Below are 17,702 nucleotides of genomic sequence, written 5' to 3'. Positions count from 1 at the left end.
TCCTGTATCATAGACAAATTTGATGATACTAATGGTTAATTAAGAAGTGAGGGAATGTATATGCTCAGATACTGCAGATGAAAAACAAACCAACACAGATATTTTTAAAGGGTTTATAAAAACAAAAGGTGCAATTTGCATGGAAGTTAGAGTAGTGTTAAACATTTATATACCTGATAATACAGTGTCTAAATATTTAAAGCAAAATCTGATAAGAATATGAAACACTGAAAAATCGACAGTCATAATGCAAGACTTTTAGAACTTAGTAGATCAAACAACTAAAAAGTTTAATCTAATAGATTATTAATGTAAAACATTATTCTCAAATGATACAATTTTTTAAAAGTTTAATCTGGCAGTATCTATTGGAATTTAAACTGTATAAACCTTTTGACCCAGTAATTCTACGTCTTAGAATACATCCAGGTAGGAGGGGCAAAATTGTGTTTAGAAACAAACCCCGTACCTGCCTGAGACACTCAGAATGCTCAAACAAACCTTGTGCACCAGGACCCAGAGACCCCACAGAGACCGAGTCAGAACTGCATTTGAGTATCTCCTGTGGAGGTACAGGTCAGCAGTGGACAACTGCAGGGGCAGGAGCTCTGGGTGCAGCAGACCTGGGTATGGCATAAGCCCTCTTGGAGGAGGTTGCCATTAACCCCACCATAGAGCCATCAGAACTTACACACGACTGGGGAAACAGACTCTTGGAGGGCACAAACAAAAGCTTGTGCACACTAGGACCCAGGAGAAGGGAGCAGTGACCCCACAAGAGACTGACCCAGCCTTGCCTGTGAGTGTCCAGGAGCCTCTGGCACAAGAGAAGACTCTACTCATGGACATCACCAGATGGTCAATACTGAAATCAAATTGATTATTTTCTTTGCAGCCAAAGATGAAGAAGATCTATACAGTCAGCAAAAACAAGACCAGGAGCTGACTGTGGCTCAAATCATGAACTCCTTACTGCCAAATTGAGACTTAAATTGAAGAAAGTAGGGAAATCCACTGGACCATTCAGGTATGACCTAAATCAAATCCCTTATGATTATACAGTGGAAGTGACAAATAGATTCAAGGGATAGATCTGACAGAGTGCCTGAAGAACTATAGGTGGAAGTTTGTGACATGGTACAAGAGGCAGTGATCAAGACCATCCCCAAGAAAAAGAAATGCAAAAAGGCAAAATGGTTGTCTGAGGAGGCCTTACAAATAGCTGTGAAAACAAGAGAAGTGAAAGGCAAAGGAGAAAAGGAAAGATATACCCATCTGAATGCAGAGTTCCAAAAATAGCAAGGAGAGATAAGAAAGCCTTCCTCAGTGATCAGTGCAAAGAAACAGAGGAAAACAATAGAAAAACAAAGAAATAGAGGAAAGACTAGCAACTCTTCAAGAAAAATAGAGATACCAAGGGAACATTTCATGCAAAGACGGGCACAATAAAGGACAGAAATGGTATGGACAGAAGCAGAAGATATTAAGAAGAGGTGTCAAGAACACACAGAAGAACTGTACAAAAAAGATCTTCATGACCCAGATAATCACGATGGTGTGATCACTCACCTAGAACCAGACATCCTGGAATGTGAGGTCAAGTGGGCCTTAGGAAGCATCACTATGAACAAAGCTAGTGGAGATGATGGAATTCCAGTTGAGCTATTTCAAATCATAAAAGACGATGCTATGAAAGTGCTACGCTCAATATACCAGCAAATTTGAAAAACTCAGCAGTGGCCACGGGACTGGAAAAGGTGAGTTTTCACTCCAATTCCAAAGAAAGCCAATACCAAAGAATGTTCAAACTACCACATAATTGCACTCATCTCACATGCTAGCAAAGTAATGCTCAAAATTCTCCAAGCCAGGCTTCAGCAATACGTGAACTGTGAACTTCCAGATGTTCAAACTGGAGTTAGAAAAGGCAGAGGAACCAGAGATCAAATTGCCAACATCCATTGGATCATCGAAAAAGCAAGAGAGTTCCAGAAAAACATCTACTTTTGCTTTATTGACTACACCAAAGTCTTTGACTGTGTAGATCACAACAAACTGGAAAATTCTGAAAGAGATGGGAATACCAGACCACCTGACGTGCATCCTGAGAAATCTGTATGCAGGTCAGGAAGCAACAGTTAGAACCGGACATGGAACACCAGACTGGTTCCAAATCAGGAAAGAAATATGTCAAGGTTGTATATTGTCACCTGTTTATTTAACTTATATGCAGAGTACATCATGAGAAATGCTGGGCTGGAGGAAGCACAAGCTAGAATCAAGATTGCCGGGAGAAATATCAATAACCTCAGATATGCAGTTGGCAGGAACCAAAGAAGAACTAAAAAACCTCTTGATGAAAGTGAAAGAGGAGAACGAATAAGTTGGCTTAAAACTCAACATTCAGAAAACTAAGTCATGGCCTCTGGTCCCATCACTTCATGGCAAATAGATGAGGAAACAATGCAAACAGTGAGAGACTTTATATTTGGGGGGAGGCTCCAAAATCACTGCAGATGGTGACTGCAGCCATGAAATTAAAAGACACTTGTACCTTGGAAGAAAAGCGATGACCAACCTAGACAGCATATTAAAAAGCAGAGATATTACTTTGCCAACAGAAGTCCATTTAGTCAAACCTATGGTTTTTCCAGTAGTCATGTATGGATGTAAGAGTTGGACTATAAAGAAAGCTGAGCGCCAAAGAATTGATGCTTTTGAACTGTGGTGTTGGTGTTCAAACTGTGATTTGAACTGAGAATCCCTTGGACTGCAAGGAGATCCAACCAGTCAATCCTAAAGTCCCGAATATTCATTGCAAGGACTGATGCTGAAGCTGAAACTCCAATACTTTGGCCACCTGATGCAAAGAACTGACTCAATGGAAAAGACCCTGATGCTGGGAAATATTGAAGGTGGGAGAAGGGGATGACAGAGGATGAGATGGTTGGATGGCATCACTGACTCAATGGATGTGAATTTGAATAAGCTCTAGGAGTTTCGGATAGACCGGGAAACCTGGTGTGCCTCAGTCCATGGGATTGCAAAGAGTCTGACGCGACTGAGCTGAGCTGAATTGAGTACATCCAAGAGAACTACTGGTAGTGGTGGCTCAGATGGTAAAGAATTGCCTGCAGTGTTGGAGTCTTGGTTTCAATCCTTGGGTTGGGAAGATGCCCTGGAGAAGGGAACTGCAACCCACTTCATTACTCTTGCCTAGAGTGTCCCATGGACAGAGGAGCCTGATGGGCCACAGTCCATGGGGTCAGACACGACTGAGCGACTAAGATTTTCACTTTCATTTTCAGTGAAGCACTAACAGGTGCATTGTTAAAAAAAAAATACTCATTAGATACTCTGGAATATTGTGAATCATTACAAAGAATGAAGGCAATTGATACACACTCACATGGAACTGTCTAAAATTTTTCTTTAGTAAAGAAAAGTAATTTCAAAGCACTACAAATAATAACTAACAATAGGCCACATGGAAGTCAGAAACAAGGAAGAGATTCTTGGCTTATCCAGAAAAGGAAGATTGGGATGGACATGAATATGGGCAGGGAAAGAAAGAAGTATTTTTTTTTAATTGAAGTATAGTTTCTGCACAATATCATATACAGGGGTATAATATAGTAATTCACATTTTTAAAGGTTATATTCCATTTACAGTTATAAAATATTGGCTATATTCCCTGTGTTGTGCAATATATCCTTGTAGCTTATTTTATACCTAATAGTTTTTACCGTTATTATTCCTCGACCCATGTATTGCCCCTCTCTGCTTCCCTCTCTCCACTGGTAATCACTAGTTTCTTCTTTATGGGTCTGCTTCCTTTTTACTATGGGGAATAAGTATCTTTGATAATTTGATATCTATCTCAAGAATTCAGGATTTGAGGAAACACTATGATAAGTGGGAAATGCCAAGTCTGAATTAAATTGTGGGTCATTTTGACACAGAGGAAAGCATCTGACTCTTCCTGCAGTTTCCCAGGTGTACCTAAACAGGAACCACAGGACAGAGTTCAAGAAAATAGTTCTAGGTACCTTGTCACGATTGCTTCTCAGAAATGTCACAGATGATCACAGCATATCCTATGTTAATTATATTGGTCCAAATCAAGTTTGAAACCTAATTAGATCCTTGTAGTTATAATATGTATGTAAATAATGAAGAGAATAAATGAAGCCCTTGAGACCTTAATAAATATCTTAGCAAGCATAATCACGTAGGAACATGAAAACACATCTAATTTTCTCAATCTCATTAGATTTTCTCCCATTGGATTTTCAAAGGATGTTAACAAACCTGTGTATGTCTGATGCTGAGACATTTATGGTTTTTCTTGTACTCTAATGGTCCTAAATCCTGCAAAAATAAGCCCTGCTATACACAAGTGATCCCTGGAGTCTGTCTCCATCATAATACTAGACAAGCAGGTAACATTCATCCATTGTTGTTGATTTATAAATGTCCTTTTGCACTTGTAGTGGAAGCTTATATTTGCTTACTTGATGTGATTCTCATTTATGGATTATTCATTCATTGTCATCCATTGCTAGGTGTGCTAACATATACCGTTTAACACGGTACCATGTGAAGTAAGTATTATTATTATCTCAATTTTTAAAATAAGGAAATTGCATCTTAGAAAGATTTTGTAACTTTTACAAGATCACCTAGTTAGTAAGTGGCAGACTTGGATTTTATCCCTAGATCTTTTGGCTGTGAAATCTTCTCTTTTCATTGCAGCCCTGTATGTCATGCTTTCTATATCATACCAGCATTCATATCATATTTTGAATTCATCTGAGTTTTTCATGTACATATTTTCTTACACAAATATAAGATTTATTCTAGATTTGTGTCTTTTGGGCCCCTGACACAATCCTGAGACTAATTAATGAAACCAGAGGTTTAGCCTGTGTCCTTAGTCACTCATTCACGTCCAACTCTTTGTGACCTGTCAGACTAACCTGCCAGGCTCCTCTGTCCAAGCAATAATACTGGGGTGGGTTGCTTTTGCCTACTCTAGGGGATCTTCCAGACCCAGGGATCAAACCTGAGTCCCCTGTGTCTCCTACATTACAGGTGGATTCTTTACCCATTGAGCCATAAGGGAAGCCCAGAGATATAGCTGCTGCTGCCAAGTCGCTTCAGTCGTGTCAGACTCTGTGCGACCCCATAGACGGCAGTCCACCAGGCTCCCCCGTCCCTGGGATTCTCCAGGCAAGAACACTGGAGTGGGTTGCCATTTCCTTCTCCAATGCAGGAAAGTGAAAAGTGAAAGTGAAGTCGCTCAGTCGTTTCCGACTCTTAGCGACCCCATGGACTGCAGCCCACCAGGCTCCTCCGTCCATGGGATTTTCCAGGCAAGAGTACTGGAATGGGGTGCCATTGCCTTCTCCGAGAGATAAAGCATTCTTACATTATTATTATGAAGTTAATTTATATAAATATTTGATCAAATGCATTGATTTTAATCATCGCTTCATAGAGTATGAGGTTTTCATAGCTGACTAAGAATTAGGTAAAAATAAAGTACTGGTAGTTATTTATCTATGTATTTAATGAAAGATTTCAATGTTGAGGTGTTTTTTTTTTTAAAGTAGCAAATGTTCCAATTGGCAATTCAGGAGTCTACACATGGTCAACTCTGTTCCTTTCAAAATTGATGACATTTCTTGTCCCCCAAGTAGCAGGTTTTGGTATTTGATAGCAGTGCTTCTGAAGTACTATTTGATATTTAATAGTACTTGCTGATTTTTTTCATTGTTTTGTATTTGCTTTTTCAAGTGGTCTGGCTTGTTTCTTACTGGGATGCTGGAACAACCTCAAAACTATAGGTAGCTGCAGCTTAATTGAGCTTCTTCTCTTTTAAAAAAATTCTTATATTGGCATTGTCTTCACATTTCTCTTGACCCAACAACAAATTACTCTTTAACACATCAAATATTTCCCTAATCTGCCCACTGTTCTCATTCCTTGTTACTGGCACCCAAGCCAGCATTATACTGCACTTGTATTACTATTGATAAAACATTCTAGCAAGGTTTTCTGCTAATTCTCTACTCCTCTACAGTTTAGCCCCCCTAGATTTGATGGAATTATCTTATTATTAAGTAAATTAGAGTATGACTTCCTGTTTAAAACTTTTTATTGTTCCCATTGCACTTAGAATGTTCAAACTTCATCTTCATTTGTCTCATTTATGCTTTACTTTAAATGTTCCCTCTACACAGAGGTTTCTCCTGTTATTTTATTTTTATTATTTATTTACTTTTGACCAAATCAGGTCTTAGTTGTGGTGTGTGATCTTTTGTTGCAGTGTATAGGCTCTTTGCTGTGGCACGGGGCTCTTTAGTTGAGGTGTGCGGGCTCAGTAGTTGTGGCGTTTGAGCTTAGTTGCCCTGCAACATATAGGATCTTAGTTCCCCAACCAGAGATGGAACTGGAGTCCCCTGAATTGGAAGGTGGATTCTCAGCCACTGGACAACCTGGGAAGTCCCTTGACCAATTTAAAATCAGCCAAAAATTCATGATCAAATCACCATATTTTAATTCTCTGCATAGCACTTCAGTTCAATTCAGTTCAGTCGCTCAGTTGCGTCCGACTCTTTGTGACCCCATGAATCACAGCACGCCAGGCCTCCCTGTCCATCATCAACTCCTGGAGCTGACTCAAACTCGTGTCCAGACAGTCGGTGATGCCATCCAGCCATCTCATCCTCTATCATCTCCTCTCATCCTGCCCCCAGTCCCTCCCAGCATCAGGGTCTTTTCCAATGAGTCAACTCTTCTCATGAGGTGGCCAAAGTATTGGAGTTTCAGCTTCAGCATCAGTTCTTCAAATGAACAACCAGGACTTATCTCCTTTAGGATGGACTGGTTGGATCTCCTTTCTGTCCAAGGGACTCTCAAGAGTCTTCTCCAACACCATAGTTCAAAAGCATCAATTCTTTGGAACTCAGCTTTCTTCACAGTCCAACTCTCACATCCATACATGACCACTGGAAAAACCATAGCCTTGACCAGACGGACCTTTGTTGGCAAAGTAATGTCTCTGCTTTTTAATATGCTGCCTAGGTTGGTCATAACTTTCCTTCCAAGGAGTAAGCGTCTTAATTTCATGGCTGCAGTCACCATCTGCAGTGATTTTGGAGCCCCCAAAAATCCAGTCAGACACTGTTTCCCCATCTATTTCCTATAAAGTGATGGGACCAGATACCATGATGTTAGTTTTCTGAGTGTTGAGCTTTAAGCCAACTTTTTCACTCTCCTCTTTCACTTTCATCAAGAGGCTTTTTAGTTCCTCTTCACTTTCTGCCATAAGGGTGGTGTCACCTGCATATCTGAGGTTATTGATATTTCTCCCAGCAATCTTGATTCCAGCTTGTGCTTCTTTCAGCCCAGAGTTTCTCATGATGTACTCTGCATACAAGTTAAATAAGCAGGGTGACAAGATACAGCCTTGACGTACTCCTTTTCCTATTTGGAACCAGTCTGTTTTTCCATGGCCAGTTCTAACTGTTGCTTCCTGACCTGCATACAGGTTTCTCAAGAGGCAGGTCAGGTGGTCTGGTATGTCCATCTCTTTCAGAATTTTCCAGTTATTGTGATCCACAGAGTCAAAGGCTTCAGCACAGTCAATAAAGCTGAAATAGATGTTTTTCTAGAACTCTCTTGCTTTTTCTATGATTCAGTGGATGTTGGCAATTTGATTTCTGGTTCCTCTGTGTTTTCTAAAACCAGCTTGAACATCTGGAGGTTCACAGTTCACGTATTGCTGAAGCCTGGCTTAGAATATTTTGAGTATTACTTTACTAGCATGTGAGATGAGTGCAATTATGCGGTAGTTTGAGCATTCTTTGGCATTGCATTTCTTAGGGATTGGAATGAAAACTGGCCTTTTCCAGTCCTGTGGCCACTGCTGAGTTTTCCAAATTTGCTGGCATATTGAGTGCAGCACTTTCATACATCATCTTTCAGGATTTGAAATAGCTCAACTGGCATTCCATCATCTCCATTAGCTTTGTAGTGATGTTTTCTAAGGCCCACTTGACTTCACATTCCAGGATGTCTAGCTTTAGCTGAGTGATCACACCATTGTGATTATCTGGGTAGTGAAGATCTTTTTTGTACAGTTCTTCTGTGTATTCTTGCCACCTCTTCTTAATATCTTCTGCTTCTGTTAGGTCCATACCATTTGTGTCCTTTATCGAGCTCATCTTTGCATGAAATGTTCCCTTGGTATTTCTAATTTTCTTGAGAATATTTCCCATTCTGTTGTTTTCCTCTATTTCTTTGCATTGATCGCTGAGGAAGGCTTTCTTATCTCTCCTTGCTATCCTTTGGAATTCTACATTCAAATGGGAATATCTTTCCTTTTCTTATTTGCGTTTCGCTTCTCTTCTTTTCATAGCTATTTGTAAGGCCTCCTCAGACAGCCATTTTCCTTTTTTGCATTTCTTTTCCATGGCGATGGTCTTGACCCTTGTCTCCTGTACAATGTTATGAACCTCTATCCATAGTTCATCAGGCACTTTGTCTATTAGATCTAGTCCCTTAAATCTATTTCTCCCTTCCACTATATAATCATAAGGGATTTGATTTAGGTCATACCTGAATGGTCTAGTGGTTTTCCCTACTATCTTCAGTTTAAGTCTGAATTTGACAATAAGGAGTTCATGATCTGAGCCACAGTCAGCTCCCAGTCTTGTTTTTGCTGACTGTATAGAGTTTCTTCTTGATTCAGAAGAGAAACAGGGCATTTCCTTTCATCATGTATTGGCATGTACTGTTCATAGTCTCACCTGTGAGTGGGCTGAGAGTGGCCAATGTGACCAAGAAACAGATATTGTTTAAACAATATTACATTACATTAGTTATATTATAATTGTAATAAAAATATGGATATTGTTAAATACTAGCAAAGTGATTGTGTTTCACCTCTGGTTCTCATCAAATTTCCAAACATCATTGCTTTGATCAAGTGATCCAAATGTGAGTGCTCACTGTGTTCCGATCTGAGCCATTGATCTTTTGTGAGTATCTTTGGACTTAAGATAATGTACATCAATATTCTCAAATCATGCATAATGTAAATACATTTGGGAATATTTTGTAAAGTATAAGCATTAGGCTAAATTGAGATCAATGTTCTGATTTTTTTGATAGGTTGGCTGGCAAAGTAATTACATAAATTATGAGATCATTCCATTTAATTTAATATCCACTGGTTTTCATTTCAAAAGGCATCATTCCAAGTAAGATGGAGATTGGAAACCACACAATGGTAACAGAATTCATTCTTTTGGGGTTAACAGAGCATCCTACACTTTGCTCCGTCTTCTTTGTGGTTTTTCTAGGAATCTATGTTGCTACCATATTGGGCAATCTCAGCATAATCACATTAATTCAGAGAAGCCCTCAACTTCACACCCCAATGTATCTATTCCTCAGCCATCTGGCCTTTGTGGACATTGGTTACTCCTCATCAGTCACACCTATTATGATTGTGAGCTTCCTAGAAGTAAGAACTACCATCCCAGTTGCTGGCTGTATAGCTCAGCTTGGATCTGATGTTATCTTTGGAACAGCTGAGTGCTTCCTGTTGGCTGCCATGGCCTATGATCGCTACGTGGCCATCTGTTCCCCACTTCTATACTCTACACACATGTCTCCCAGGGTCTGCATCATCTTACTGATTGCTTCCTACCTGGGAGGATGTGTGAATGCTTCGTCATTTATTGGATGTTTACTGAGCCTGACTTTCTGTGGACCAAATAAAATCAACCATTTCTTCTGTGACCTCCCACCACTAGTGAAGCTCTCTTGTTCCCATGTTTATGTTGCTGAAATATCTCCTGCCATCTCAGCTGGGTCAATCATTGTAATCACACTGTTTACCATAATTGTTTCATATCTATACATCCTCCACTCAATCCTGAAGATGCACTCTACAGAGGGAAGGTCCAAGGCCTTCTCTACTTGCACTTCCCTCCTCACAGCAGTCACTTTGTTTTATGGGACAGTCACATTTGTTTATGTCATACCAAAGTCAAGCTACTCACCTGACCATATTAAAGTGGTATCTGTCTTCTACACAGTGGTGATCCCCATGTTGAACCCTCTGATCTACAGTCTGAGGAACAAAGAGGTGAAAGAGGCCATGAGAAAACTGATGACTAGAATGCATCAGTCATTTTGAAACAAATGCAACATGAATCCAGAAATGGCAAAAAAATAATTTCAAGAACTTTTGATGGGGTCTTCCATGGTGATTCAGTGGCTAAGACTCTACACTCCCAATGCAGGAGGACCTGGTTAGGGAATGACCCCACATGCTGCATCTTAGAGTTCACATGCTGCAACCAAAGATCCTGCATGCCGCCAACTAATGACACTGCATGCTGCAATTAAGATCAAAGATCCCGTGTGCTGCAATTAAGACCCAGCCAAATAAATAAATAAATATTAAAAAACATATGTGATAAGTATTTATGTTGTCCATTAGTCTTATCATTTTATGTGAAAACCTATCTTAAACATAAAATGCCCAAACACTGATTAATGCCAACTTTACTTATAATTTTCTAGAGTCACAGAGTACAGCATTTTCATGAAAATCAGCTAGGTTCAAATGAAATGTGTATATTTCAGGATGAGGATATCTAGAGAATATGTTTTTACTTCTTCTCTTCTCTGTTCATTATTTATAGAGTCTGATTAGAGGATGTTCCTTTTTCTTCTGTTAAATTATACAGTTTAAAAAGTCATCTTATAAATTAACATCTCAAAAGACATCATGTACTCAACTAGGAATGCAACTGATGGTGGTGTTGACAGTGCAGGTTACTTTCTATGGAAGACTTGGTTTCTTTTATACAGGGTTATCATTTTCTTTGGGAATAGTGATGCTGAAAGTCTTGAAAAGCTTCATTCCCATCTAATCTAAGCCAGACCAAAAGAATTTGTTCTACACTTTCATCACCAGAAGACTCAATCAGATAATAAAGAAATCCTGAAGGTTTAGCCTTTGAGAGTTCCCTTAAGTTTTTCCTACTTCTCAAAGGTTGGTTCGCAAAGCTTGTTTTGCAAAGTTTGGCTTGAACCTTTGCAGACAAGCCTTTGAATATTAGGAAAAACTACTGGGGACTAATGGGCAGGAATGAGGGTTAAGGCATAGTGGAGCTTTCTTTTAGCAAGCTAGTTGGCATTTTCCGAGCATAAAATTATAGATTAAGACCCTCGGCTGATGCAGACATAGAATATACCTGCCATCCCTCTTTGTAATATGTCTCAAGAAGGTGTTTATTGACACTGCTTCTGTTACCATTTTTACATTTGGGTTTCTTCTAAATTTCTATTTGTCCAAACAATTTATACTGTCATCAAGAATTGGCTAATGCCTTTTCTTCCCTTCAAAGTGTCTCTGTAAGGCAGATGAGACTATGCACTTGTCCTTAGGTGTGAAATTTGCTCACCTATATGGATGTAATTTCATCAAGGCTTTCTTGAATCCTCTGCTCCTAGTTCATCAAATACATAAATATGATCTTCATTTCTTCGAGGTTTTTCTTGTTACCATATGATCAAATGTTTTTCATATCCTTGTACGTTCTAATTCAGATATGAAAGTACCACTTTGACTTATGAATATTAAAGCAATCTAGAATTGCTGAAATAAGCACAACTTTGGTTGGACTTTTATTCATCTTATTATCGTTGGCTTTGATATCCTAATATTTGGCTTAGGATGTTTGCATCTCTTTTCATGAGAGAAATTGGCATATCATTTTCCATTCTTGAAGTGAAATTTATAAGTGGAGATATCAAAATATAAAAATGATTTGGAAAGGGTTTCTTTGTTGTCTTTTCTCAGAAGAACTTTTTATAGGATCAGTGATATTTATACCTATAATATTTGTAAGACTTCAATGGTGAAGCCATTTGGGCTTTCCATTTCTATAGAAAAATTTTTACTATAAGACTCATTTTCATTAATGAATAAAGAAATATCTAGTTCCTCAATTTATTTCTTTGTCATTTTTGATAACATATTCTTCAAAATAATTTTCCAATTTCTTTATATTTCAAAATTATGTTTTATTTTTATATTCCATAAGATATGTAATGTTCTGTTTTCATTTCAATATTGTATTTTCTATATATATTATTAATAAATCTTGCTAGTGTTTTATCAATTTTATCAGCATTTTCAAAGGATAAAATTTTGATTCATGCTTTTTTGCACTGTACATTAATTTTCTATTTCATAATTTATATTTAACTTTTACTACTTTCTTCTTTATTTCTTTGGGTTTGTGTAATTTAAAGTTTTTTATTTAAATTCTTGAGAAGCCTTGAGAAAGACACTTTGATAACAGTTTTCCACCTTTTCTGCAATATACCATGTAAAAAATCAAGAAATTCACTTTAGTGGCTCTGCTAACATCAAAGAAGACTTTAAAAAGACTTTTGTCTCTAGAAACAAAGAAGGTCATTACACAGTGATAAAAAGATAAATTCAACAGGAAAATATAACAACTGTAAATATATTTGCACTCAACAGGGGCTTCCCTGGTGGCTGAGGTGGTAAAAGAGTCTGCCTGCAATGCGGGAGACCCAGGTTTGATCCCTGGGTCAGGAAGATCCCCTGGAGAAAGGAATGGCTACCCACTGCAGTATGCTTGTGTGGAGAATTCCAAGGACAGAGGAGACTGGCAGGCTATAGTCCATGGGGTCACAAAGAGCCAGACATGACTAAGCAACTAACTCTTTCACTTTTTATGCACTCAATATCAAAACACCTAAATGAAACAAATATTGATAAACCTGAAAGGATAAACTGACAATACAATCATAGTATTTTTAAATACTCCAGTTTCAATAGATAATGGATAGAACACCTGGACAGAAAATTAGTAAAGAAATAACAGATTTGAACATTATAGACCAAAGAGGGGCTTCCTTGGTGGCTCAGTCAGTAAAGAATCCACCTACAATTCAGGAGACCTCTTGCAATTCAGGAGACCTGGGTTCATCCCTGGGTCAGGAAGATCCCCTGGAGAAGGAAATGACAACCCACTCCAATATTCTTGGCTGGGAAATCCCATGGACAGAGGAGCCTGGCAGGCAACAGTCCAAGGGGTCCAAAGAGTCAGACATGACTTAGCAACTAAACCAATCAACAAAACAGACCAAGTGAGCCTAACAGACATACACAGGACTTTTCACCCAATGGCAGAAGGAAACACATTCTTCTCAAGCACACACTTCAGGACTGACCACTTATGAGACCACAAAATAGTTCTTAACAAAATTTAAAAAAACTGAAATTGTACTAGCTATATATAAGTATCTTTTCCAACCACAATGGAATGAAACTTGAAATCAATGACATCGAGAAAAGGAAAAAACTCACAAATACTTGGAAGCTAAATAACACACTCTTGAACAAGCACTGAGTCAGAGAATATCAAAGGAAAATGTATAAAAATCTTGAGATAAATGAAGAGGGAAATGCAACTAATAAAACATATGATATGCAGCTAATGTAGTACCAAAAGGGAAGTTTATAGTGATAAATGTCTATATTTAAAAGGAAAAAAATTTAAAATAAAGAACTGAATTTTATATCTCAAGGGGCTAGAAAAAGAAGAAAAAAACCCAGCATTAGCAGAAGGAAGGAAATAGTAAAGATTACACCAGAAACAAATCAAATAGAAAATAGAAAAATAATTTTAAAAATCTATAAAGTTAAGATTGAATTTTAAAAAATAAGCCAAATAGACAAATCTATAGCTAGACTAAGGAAAAGAGAGGGCTCAATAAATAAAATCATAAGTGAAAGAAGAAACATTAAATGATGCCTCAGAAATAAAAAATATCATAAGGGATTATATAAATGTGTGCGAACAAATTGGATAACCTAGAAACATGCATAAATCCTAGAAGCAAACAACTATTAAGATTGAATCAAGAATAAATAGAAAGTTAAAACAGAATTATCATATGATTCAACAATACCACTTCTGGATATATATCTGAAGGAAGTGAAAACATTATCTCAAAGGAGATACATGTGTTCCCATGCTACTGCAACCTTATTCACCATATCCAAGATACAGAAATAACCTAAAGTGTCCATCAACATAAATGGATAAAGAAAATGTAATATATACACTACAGTGCACACATCCAGTGTAAGACAATTGACAATTGTATTGGTCTATACAAAAGAATCAACTCAAAATGGGTTAAAGACTTAAATGTAAGACCTAAAACTGTAAGAATAAAACCCCTAGAAGAAAACATAGGGGAAAAAAGATTCATGTCATTGGCTTTGGCAGTGATTTCTTTAATACCAAATGGAAAGCACAGGCAATAAAAATAAAAATGGACACATGAGACTGCATCAAACCAAAAAGCTTCTGCACAGCATGGAAATAACAGAGTGAAAAGCCAACTATAGAATAGGAGAAAGCATCTGCAAACTATACATCTGGTAAGGAGTTGATTTCCAAAATATGTAAGGAATTATTACAACTCTACAGCATAAAAACTAATGACTCAATTTAAAAATGGGCTAAAGACTTGAGTAGACTTCTCCAAAGAATACATAGAGGTAGCTACCAGGTATATGAAAAGGTCACTAATCATCAAATAAATACGAATCAAAACCAGAATGAGATATCATCTCACAAATATCAGGATAGCTGTTACAAAGTAAAACAAAACCAAGACAAGAAGTATCGGCAAGGATATGGAGGAGGAGGAAACTCTTTTGCAATTTTGTGGGAAATGAAAAATGATGCACTTGGTATGGTAAACAGTGGGAAGGTCCCTCAAATAATTAAAAATAGAACTACCATATAATCTACTAATCCCACCTCTAGATTTTTACCTAAAACAAAACTGAAATCCGTATCTCAAAGAGATATTAGCACTCTCGTGTTCACTGGGCACTATTAACAGCAGCCAAAAATATGGAAGCAATGTGAATATCCATCAACAGAGAAATAGATAAATTTTGGTAGACATGGAATAATAATAGACATGGAATAATAATGGAATATTATTGTGTTAAAAAGAAAGACATTCTGTAGTATGTGATAACATAGATGAACCTGGAGAACATTATGCTAAGTGAAATAAGCCAGTCATAGGACAGGACTGCATGATTCTAATTTATAAGGTTTCTAAAGGAGTCAAGTTCACAGAAGCTGCAACAAGATGGAAGGATGGTTCTCAGGGGCTGAGGTTCAAGTGAAATGAGGAGACATAAACCAATAGACATAAAGTTTCAGTTAAGCAACATGAGTAAGTTGTAGAGATCCACTGTAAAATATTGTACCTGTACAATATTATACTGTATACTTTAAAACCTATTAAGAGAATAAGTCTCATGCTAACTGTTCTTATCACTATAAAATGAACCTTAAAAATAGATTATTTATTCACTCATTCATTCATTCATTTAGTACTGCTATATACCATGTACTGTGCAATATTCTAAAACTAAAGTGTTGACCAAGGTAGATAGGACCCCTTCCTCATGGAAGTTGTAGGACAGTAGGTAAAAAAGACATTGTGCAATTATTCACTCCAGTACCTATATAATTAAAAGTGTGCAAGTGCAAAACATATTTCAGAAATCTATGAAATTTCTTGCCAGGAGAATATGACTTAGTCTAAGGTATCAGGAGAGGTTTCAGTAGTGAAATAAATTTATTTAAACCTGAGATCTAAGGTGACTAGAAGTTAGTCTTTCACTGGAAGGGGTTGAGTGATGGATACAATTATAAAATGGTTTGTAGTTGGCTAAAGATAGAGATGTGGGAGTATTTATCTTTAGGTCATAGCACAGTGTATGACGCACAGAAAGACTTTTTAAAAAAATTGTTGAACACTAAATTAATAAATATCTATATACTGCCACCTATATTCCCAAATCAAATCCAAGATGGTGGAGTAGAAGGATACACACTCATCTTCTCCTGGGAGAACTCCAAAATTGCAATGAACTGCTGAACAACTATTGACAGGAGAATGTTGAAACCCACCAAAAAAAGATACCCCATGACCAAGGGCAAAGAAGAAGCTGCAGCAAGATGGTAGGAGGGGGGTTTAAAATGAAACCTCATAGCCACCAGAGATCCTTGGAGGGTACAAACAAAACCATGTGCACATCAGGGTCAAGGGAAAGGAGCAGTGACCCCTAAAGAGACTGAACCAGACCTGCTTTTGAGTGTTTTAGGGTCTCCTGCAGAGGCATGACTGAGCAATAGCCTGCTGCAGAGACAGAGGCCCCAGCAATAGCAGTCCTGGGAGATGTAGTGTGTAGCATAAGTCCTTTTAAAGGAGGTGGCCATTAGTTCTACCATAGAGCCGCTGGGTGGGCGACTGACAAACTGAAGAACAATCATACCAAAGAAGTTCTCACACTGCTGCTAAAGTTCTAGGCCACACAAGAGTCTTCCCAATCTGGGAATCTGGTAAAGGGACTGAGTATAGCCAGGGAATTTGACTTTGATGGTCAGCAGGATTGATTACAGAACTTCTACTGGACTGGAGAAACACAGACTCTTGGAGGACACAAAACCTTGTGTGCACCAGGACCCAGGAGAAAGGAGCAGTGACCCCACAAGAGACTGAGCCAGACTTGCCTGTGTGTGCTTGGGAGTCTGTGGCAGAGGCATGAGTCAACAGTGGCCTGCCGCAGGGTCAGGGGCACTGACTACACCAGTCTTGGGAGGCCCGGCCTGCTGGCATAAGTCCTTTTTGAGTAGGTCACCATTACCACCAATTCCCCTACCAAAGTTTGGCCTCAGGCCAATCTACAGGCAGGGAACACAGCCCCACCCATCAGCAGAAAATTGGATTAAAGACTTAGTGAGAATGGCCTTGCCCACCAGAACAAGACCCAGTTTTCCCCACAGCCAGTTCCTCCCATCAGGAAGCTTGCATAAACCTCTTATTCTAATCCATCAGAGGGAAGACACAATGAAAACCACAATCACAGAAAACTAACCAAACTGATCACATGGACCACAACCTTGCCTAACTCAATGAAACTATGAGCCATGCCATGTAGAGCCACCCAAAATGGACAGGTCATGATGGAGAGTTCTGACAAAATGTGCTCACTGGAGAAGGGAATGGCAAACCACTTAAGCATGCTGCTGAACAGTATGAAAGGACAAAAAGATATGACACTGAAAGATGATGTTTCCAGGTCAGTACGTGTCCAATATGCTACAGGAAAAGAGGAGAAAAATAGCTGCAGAAGGAAAGAAGAGGCTGAGACAAAGCAGAAATATGCCCAGTTGGGAATGGGTCTGGTGGTAAAAGTAAAGTCTGATGCTGTAAAGAACAACAATGCATAGGAACCTGGATTATTAGGTCCATGAATCAAGGTAAATTGGAAGTGGTCAAACAGGAGACGGCCAGAGTGAACATTGACATTGTAGCAATCAATGAACTAAACTGGACAGGAATGGAGTAGCCCTCACAGTCAACAAGAGTCTGAAATGCAGTACTTAGGTGCAATCTCAAAAACAACAGAATGATCTCTGTTTGTTTCCAAGGCAAACTATTCCATATCATAGTGATCCAAGTCTATGGCCCAATCACCAATGTTGAAGAAGTTGAAGTTGAATGGTTATATGAAGACCCACAAGACCTTCTAGACTAA

The 17,702-nt window shown here is 38.4% G+C and overlaps 1 protein-coding gene across 1 annotated transcript; it reads left to right on the top strand.

The window, feature by feature from the left end:
- The first annotated feature begins 9,275 nt into the window (after nucleotides 1-9,275).
- Nucleotides 9,276-10,214, top strand: LOC122450113 (olfactory receptor 481-like). The gene has a single exon (XM_043482282.1). The coding sequence runs from the start codon at nucleotides 9,276-9,278 to the stop codon at nucleotides 10,212-10,214; it is 939 nt and encodes a 312-aa protein (XP_043338217.1).
- Nucleotides 10,215-17,702: the final 7,488 nt, after the last annotated feature.

The sequence above is a fragment of the Cervus canadensis genome, chromosome 11, assembly GCF_019320065.1.
Source record: "Cervus canadensis isolate Bull #8, Minnesota chromosome 11, ASM1932006v1, whole genome shotgun sequence".
NCBI classification, from domain to species: domain Eukaryota; kingdom Metazoa; phylum Chordata; class Mammalia; order Artiodactyla; family Cervidae; genus Cervus; species Cervus canadensis.
The sequence above is the reverse complement of the archived record's forward strand: the minus strand, read 5'-3'. Positions and strand labels throughout refer to the sequence as shown.